General features: G+C 46.1%; 1 protein-coding gene across 1 annotated transcript; it reads left to right on the top strand.

Annotated features, from left to right (window-relative positions):
- Positions 1–522: 522 nt before the first annotated feature.
- YWHAH (tyrosine 3-monooxygenase/tryptophan 5-monooxygenase activation protein eta) lies at positions 523–7,686 on the top strand. Its single transcript, XM_066199741.1, has 2 exons — positions 523–849; positions 6,262–7,686. Exons 1-2 carry the CDS (start codon positions 763–765, stop codon positions 6,916–6,918), a joined length of 744 nt encoding a protein of 247 aa, XP_066055838.1. The 5' UTR covers positions 523–762; the 3' UTR covers positions 6,919–7,686.
- Positions 7,687–7,928: the final 242 nt, after the last annotated feature.

The raw sequence follows: 7,928 nt of genomic DNA, 5'->3' as shown, positions 1-7,928 counted from the left end.
GCAGCCATGGTGCTGGGCAGGGTCGCGCACGTGAGCGCGGAGCGTGGTCACCCCGAGCGTGGTCAGACAGCCGCGGCCCGCCGGTGGCTGTGCCGAGGCCGGGCCGGGAGGGCGAGGCGGGGCCGGTGTCCGAGCCCCGCCGTGCCGTGCCGTGCCGTGCCGTGCCGTGCCCTGTCCTGTCCTGTCCCGTCCCGTCCCGTCCCGTCCCGTCCCGTCCCGTCCCGTCCCGTCCCGTCCCGTCCCGTCCCGTCCCGTCCCGTCCCGTCCCGTCCCGTCCCGTCCCGTCCCGTCCCGCAGTGCCCGCGCCCCCCGCCCACCTCCACCTTTGCAGCAGGAAAATGCAGCACTCGCAGCGCGCACGCGCGGCCCGCGGCCGGCGCCCCGCCATGGCTATTTATAGCAAGTGACGTCACCTAGAAATACAGCGCGGGGGAGCGGCGCCCCCTCCCCTCCCCTGCAGCACCGCGGCTCCGCCCCCTCGTTGCCTTCCCGGCGCGCAGGCGCGGGCGGCGGCAGCAGCGCCAGGCTCCGAGCCGCACACGCCGCGGTCGGTCCGGGAGCGCGGCCGGCGGGCGAGGGAGCGGCGGCCAGCGCGGCACAGCCCAGCCCGGCACAGCCCAGCCCGGCGCAGCCCAGCGGGCGGCTCCGCTTACGGCTCCTGCTCCCGCCACCCGTGCGCGGCCGGCCGCACATCCCCGCCCGCCTTCCGCTCTCTCTCAGGGGCGCGCAGAGCCCAGCCCGGCAGCCACCACGGAAGCGGCCATGGGGGACCGAGAGCAGCTGCTGCAGAGAGCCCGCCTGGCCGAGCAGGCGGAGAGATACGATGACATGGCCTCGGCCATGAAGTCGGTGAGTGGGGCCGGTAGCGTGGCGGCCGTCAGGGCCACTCGGGGAGGAGTGTGTAGGAGAGTAGTGGCGGGGGAGGGAGGGAAAGGAAGTGCGGGCTGGTCCGAGGCGGGGTCGGGTCCGGGGAGGATGCGAGCCGCCGGCTCCCACCCGTGGCGGTGAAGAAAGGAGGGCGGGAGCAGGAGCCACACCGTCCCGCCGGGACACCTCGCCGCCGTGCGGGGCGGTGCCCAGTACTACCTGCCTTCGGCGGACAGGAGACAAAGAGTAGCCGGTCCAAACCGGACCGAGCACCCCCTTTCAAAATCTGTTTCTTTCCCCCCTCCGTTCCCCCGTACGCGCTCTCTGGCAGCCCTCCCGCTCCCCGGCTGTCCCTGCCCCGGGGGTGTGGCCGTCCCCATGCCCTCCTCTCGGTCTCCCCACCGCGCCAATGGGGCTCGCAGTGCGGCCATTTGAATGCCGCCCGCCTCTCCTCGCGGCGGGAACGCCGGGCGTTCCTTCTCTGCCACAGACGGGGCCCATCCTCGCCCACCTCCCTTCCACCGCGCTGGGGTGCTGGGTTTCACCTTGGGGTGCATCTCCCCTTCTGGGCAGCCGCCAGCGTTTGGGGGCGCTGGTCCCGTGGGATGGGCGCTGCGGCGGGGCTGTCTGGGGACACAGCAAGAGGAGCCCCTTCCTCTTCTAGTCCTTTCTTTTGCCTCACCGTAAAAGACACGAATAGAGGCCTCACTCACTAACGCTGGTGACTCAAAAATAGGAGCTCCATCCAGGTGTGAAAGCTACCCCCTGTTCCAGGAGCATTTCCCGAGCTTTAACGTTGCCTTTTTGCCTCTTCTTTGTAGGGTAACAGTTTCTCAGTGCATTCCGTACCCTGTTGAATACTGTGAAATGTGTTTAAACAATGTTACATTTGCAACTCTGCTCCTTTCAGAACCAAGCAATGCAAATTATTTGTACTGATACATAATAAAATTGTAGAATGATCAAACCTATAATGTCTAGTCCCTTTTTTGAAAACAAGGTATTCACACGCTCCGAATATTATGGGTAATGTTAATGCCATTGGGTGCTTAGCAGTGTCTTTCCATATCAGATTGCAATTGGTTTGTTCTGGCTCATCTGTCCTCTGTGAACACCAAAGGCCCCAGGAGGAACTGTTGCTCTTGAGGGTGCTGCTGTTTGAAGGCACGAGATGATTTTAATTTGAAAAAGAGCGGCTTCAAATGGAGTCCACGTTTTTGTTGGAAGAATGTCACCTCCCTTAAATGAGGGCAGTAAAAAAGACACTAATTTTGCTGCTCTTGTTCACTTTTGCTATTATGTTGTAACAAATAATTACGGCCAGTCCAGTTCTAAACCAGTGATACTTCTGTCTCAATACCAGAGCCACAAGACATTAAAATAAGGTGTATTTATAATTCTATCTTTAGAGTTCTTGATACATAAGATGTAATAGTAACAGCCCTTCTTTCAGCTGATCATTTAAAAAGATGAAATAGAGGTCCCACTAAAGTGTACTGCTCAAGAAGACAATTTCTAGCTGTCACTAGGAGAAAGCTTTATATTTCTGCAAGACCTGCAGACCTGCAGTGTATGTATGGTCTGTGGGCTCGTGTGAAACCATGAGAACACAGTTGCTGCGCTTTAGGAAGTGTGTAAATAAAGTACTTACAACTAGTGTGTATGTCCAGTTGTCTTCAGACTGTACTAATTGCTAATTGTACTAATTTCCGATTTTCATTCATCTGGAGCCATGGTATTCTCCTCTGTAACACCACTTCTGCTTGCAAATAAATTGTGAGATCTTGAGCTTCTGTAGTTAGGAGCTCGAGAACACTTTGTGAGTGGAGGCTTGAAACTCACAGATACTTTTAAAATCCAAAAAGCAATCTGAATTTAAAAGCAACAGTTGCCTTGTTTTGAGCTGTTCATACACTGTTGCATACCTGTAATGTAGCCTCTGTTGATCACTTGTCTTTGGCAGGTGTTTACTCCAACAGGGCCATTTCCAGAATGCTCTTTAGGGTTCAGGTTGCTTTTGCAGGTCTGAGCATAATCTTCTGTGGAATGCTCCGAGGGCTGGCTGTCCTCACAGCTCACACTTCTGTTTCAGTGATTGCAAATAACAGATAATTAAGAGAGCTTTGATTTATCCAGATGGGTTAATATTGAAGTAATCTTGCAATGCAGAGAATTTAGACTTCCTCCAGAGGAAGGATAATCAGTATTCTAACTCAGAATACTGATTATCCTTGATATCTTGATTTGAAAAGATTTTTTGTTTTTAAATCTCTGAATGTAACACATCTGATACTTTTTAAAGGTGCCGTATGAAAGTAGTGTGCTTTCAGTGTAAACTGAAATCTGAACAATTAATTTGGGTTTTAGATATTACTACACTTAACAATACAGAATACAGCCAACAGCATTGTGTTTACTTCAAAAACATAAAGTGACAAAAGTAGCAAGTACTTGTTTTAGTGAAAGTGTATTGGCCTGATTTTTGACCACTGGAGAAAAAAAAGCATGACAAGGCTGCCATTTCATGTCAGCATAAATCTGGAGAAACATTTCTTTTTTATTCCCATCAATTCCTTCTATAAAGGAAAAAAGCCAGACCATGTAGCAGTTGTAGCTTAAATAAGGAGTTTATGGCTCAATACAAATTTTTGTTGTTGTCAACCTATTTTTGATGGAAGAATTCCAGTGTGTTTGCTTGTAATGTGTAAACAGGGGAGGAAAACGAAATAGTTGCTGCTACAAATTAATGGGTTTGGTAAACTAAACCCATTAATTTGTAACTTTTAGAGTTATTTTAATAGAAAATACAATCATATGTAAATGGCATTCTTCCATGGGGCATGGCATTCCCACTTCATTAAATGCTCCAGGATTCCAGCTAGTTCACATAAAGCTTACACGGTAGATACAGAATTGTTTCTCAGCACACTGCAGAAAGATGCTTTGGGTGTAAGTGTGAAAGGTCCCCAGTTGATGCAACAAGTGCCTCAGCCTCCTGAGATTGCAGCATTGGGTACCCTTTGGTTTAGAGAATTCCAGAAATCATGAAAAACTGCAGCTGCATAAGGCCTTCATTTTTGGGCCAGTATTAATCCTAAGAGGTAGTGCTCAGGACCTCTTGATTTATGTTGCTTTTCCAATATAGCTACATAGTGGTAAAAAATCATTTACTTTTTAAATTGGGCAATGTGGATGATGTGAGATACAGAATTTTTAAATTAGTCATGGTGAGAAATACTACACAGTGGAAGAAATCTAAGTCTTGAACTAAAGTTTTTGACACAAAATAGCTTGAGGTTCTAGTTTGTTTAAGTAGGCTTTATCTGTATATATAAATGGACTTAAAAAATTTGGGATGTTCTATATTTTTAGTACCTATCCCTGAGTGTCTGGTTTGGGGTTAATGAAGTGTGTTTGTGTAGGAGAGGGGAATGAGTTGTCCTTAGTGTAAGCAGTGCCCTCCCCTGCTAGGAGGTGACTTCCTCATGGCCTTCTCTGGGGTAAATGTGGCTACAGAAATTCCAGCTCTTGCTGTAGAGCTCTGTAACCACACGATACAAGAAACTGATCTGGTTTAAATTCATTACTCTGGTTTCTATTTGTTCCAAAATTATGGAGTGCGTAACTTTGTATCAGGCAAGTTTTAATAATTTAACCTGACTGTAGTCCCTCAGGTACAGTCCTTTTTGCAGCAGCTGGCTCAGAACTGGCTCTGGCTGCCAAAAGCGGTATCATCACAGGCCACTGACCTGGCTCAGGCCATGGAGCTGCTCTCCATTGTGGGACATTCACTTTGGGGTGGTTTCCACGTGAAAGGAGCTCAGCTCAGAGTATGGCCTGTGTGGGATCACACACAGAAGTCATTTCTGAGCTGGTGGAGTACTGCCACACTCATAGCACGTGGAGTAAGGAATTCCAGGGTTCTAGTCAGGATTCCTTTTATATGCTCCCATTTTGGTCACTAAACAGCAAAAGAACTGTTGATATCTTTACTGGAGAAGATTTAGGTGGGCTGTGGTGGAGATTGTTGAGGAAAATACTGACTGGGAGCTGTGATAAAGATTCTGAAGATGTCATTAAAGTTGACATTAAAGTGCATTTCATCCTCTGTAGGTTGCTTCTAATTCTATTAGAATTAGAGCAGAGCAGTGTCTTTTGGGACTTGAGGTTCCTGAACTGTGGAAAAGTCATTTTGGAGATAAAACTAATTGGCTTGATAGATTTTAAGAACAAAACCTAAATTTGAAAGTAAACTCTCTTATTGTAAGAGTTGTAATTAATGTAAAGGGGTTTTTTTTTGATCTGGAAACAAGCACGTTTCTTAGAAGGTTCACTGCCTACCCCAGCAGTCTCAGAAGAGTGTAAATATTTGTGACTTGATTGTAGTATGTAAGTATTTGGGTGTCAAGCAGTGTAAACGTGCACATTTTTTTAAATAAATAGTTAATGATTTTAACAGTGTCTGAGCAAGGATAAGTTTATTTTCACACCAAAGTACATATCCTTAGAATTCTAGTGTCTACTTTTAAAGCAATATGTGTAAGGTAGAGGAGTTACGTTTTTCATCCTAATTCCTTTGAGTCTAATTTCATGCGTATAAACTTTAAAAAGTAGAACAATTTCAAGTGACCATGAGTCTGATAGCCTAAATGAAAACATCAAGTGAAATAGGCCTACATATACAGTATTAGAAGTATTATCCTTCTATCTCAGCTTTTTTGGAGTAGCAGTTCAAAGTTGATCATGGCTTCATTCCTGATCTGCTGTCCTGTTTGTGTGCAGTTTCTTTCACGTCCTATCCCTGGAATTTGTCTGCAGCCAGTTAGCAGAAATCAGGGTGACTTTTGTATTGTGTCAGAAAGATACCGTGGAACACTAATTCCATTGGTGCTGTGCACAGCTTAATGACTGCAGTGCTTCCATCTCTGCTGTCGAATGAAGCAAGCAGCAGGGGACAGAAATGAGAGAATTGCACCGGCTTCCAGTGTCTGTGCTGTGCTCCAGATTCAAAATCTGCTGTTCTAGGTACATTTAAGTCCGTCACTAAGTGTGTAGTCTGTATAATTATAGCAGGCTTCCTAAAAAACCTGAGCCTTCCTCTGATTGCTTCTCCATTACACAAGCCTGCCTCACTTTTATTCAGTGAATGTTCTTTGCAATGGCTTCTAAATACCCCTTCTATTTCATGAGAACTATGGGGAATTCTCTCTTTTAAGTCCTGACTGCAGAACAGTTTTAAACTTTCAGTGGTACAAAGTTACTCCTGTCTAGAAGGAATTTTGGGTTCTAGAAGAAATTTTGAATCTTGCGCTTCATGATGAAAGTACTGAAGGGAGTTTGCACACTCTTCTCTAAGGCAAACCCTTTAAATTTGCTCTTTGTCTGTATTTTCAGGTAACTGAGCTGAATGAGCCCCTCTCAAATGAGGACAGGAACCTGCTGTCTGTAGCCTACAAGAATGTAGTGGGAGCCAGACGGTCCTCCTGGCGCGTCATCAGCAGCATAGAGCAGAAGACCATGGCAGATGGGAATGAGAAGAAGCTGGAGAAGGTTAAAGCCTATAGGGAGAAGATAGAAAAGGAGCTCGAGACAGTCTGCAATGATGTTTTGGCTCTCCTAGATAAATACTTGATCAAGAACTGCAATGACTTCCAGTATGAGAGCAAGGTCTTTTACCTGAAAATGAAGGGGGATTACTACCGCTATCTGGCAGAAGTTGCTGCTGGAGAGAAGAAGAACAGTGTCGTGGAAGCCTCAGAAGCTGCCTATAAAGAGGCTTTTGAAATCAGCAAAGAGCACATGCAGCCCACTCACCCCATTAGGCTCGGGCTGGCACTCAATTTCTCAGTGTTCTACTATGAAATCCAGAATGCCCCAGAGCAGGCCTGCCTTTTAGCCAAACAAGCCTTTGATGATGCCATAGCAGAGCTGGACACACTAAATGAGGATTCCTACAAGGACTCCACTCTCATCATGCAGTTACTTCGAGATAACCTCACTCTGTGGACGAGTGATCAGCAGGATGAAGAAGCAGGAGAGGGCAATAATTAATGAGCTTTCCTCTGATCCCTCTTTCATCCACTTGTCCATCCCCGTCATCACCAATATTTCCTTGCCACAGTCACACTAAATATCTAGTGCTAAGCATATCTGTATTGTACAGCTGTTCAGATCTGCTGTCCACTTTATCGAGAAGCAGTTTCAGATGAGTCTTCATGGGCATTGATGGATTGATTGGTTTATTGGCCCTATTTATCTTAGTTGCACTCGAGCAGTGCAGAAGGAGGCATTTTTAGTTTGCCTGTTGATTGGAAAATATGGGAAAGGATAATGGAAAGTGATTAAGGATGACTAGATTCCAGTTAAATTTTTTTCATTTGAAATGAGCTGACAGTTCTGTTAGGCAGTACATTTTGTGCATGCAAAGTAAATTAGCCACCCCAAATTTTTTTCAGTCAGTGAAAACAGTTAAGCTGATGTGAAATGACAACTCTATTCATCAGTTTACAATAAACTGTTTGAAATGTGAGGTTTCAGTAGAAATTTGGTTTTTTTGGCTCTAACTTATGTGCACAGTTTCTTTAAATGCAGTGCATCTACCTAAGAGTTTTGATACTTGTAACCTTTTGCAGTTGTTTTGAAGAATCATGAATTTATTTTTTGTAAACTCTTTGGCTGTTTAGTTGTCTGTGTATTCTGACAACTCTATGTCAATATTTGCCCATGTTAAGATGGATGACTGGGAAGCCAGACTTCTAAATTAAATGTTTTGGAATTAAGTGAATAAAATAAAATGCTGCTTCAGGGATGTTATCTCTACATGAGCTGTCCTGTCTTTTGTTCGGAGAGGAGATAGAGTTATTTGACACATCACTGATGGGTTAAAACATTTAATCAAAAGTTTAACGAGAAGTCGACACCTGCTAAACGACACAAAACCACAACATAGTGTGCTGAAAGAAGAAAAACCCAAACCCATAAACCCCAAAAACACCCGCAGTGGGTGTCACCTGTGTTAAAGTGAAGCTTCCCAAGGTGGTGTATTTAGTTGTTTGCTCATT

The sequence above is a fragment of the Chamaea fasciata genome, unplaced genomic scaffold (genome assembly GCF_029207755.1).
Source record: "Chamaea fasciata isolate MVZ Bird 193981 ecotype frontalis unplaced genomic scaffold, bChaFas1.0.hap1 SCAF_18, whole genome shotgun sequence".
Taxonomy (NCBI): Eukaryota; Metazoa; Chordata; class Aves; order Passeriformes; family Sylviidae; genus Chamaea; species Chamaea fasciata.
Note: the sequence above shows the minus strand (reverse complement) of the source record. Positions and strands in the feature narration are given on the sequence as shown.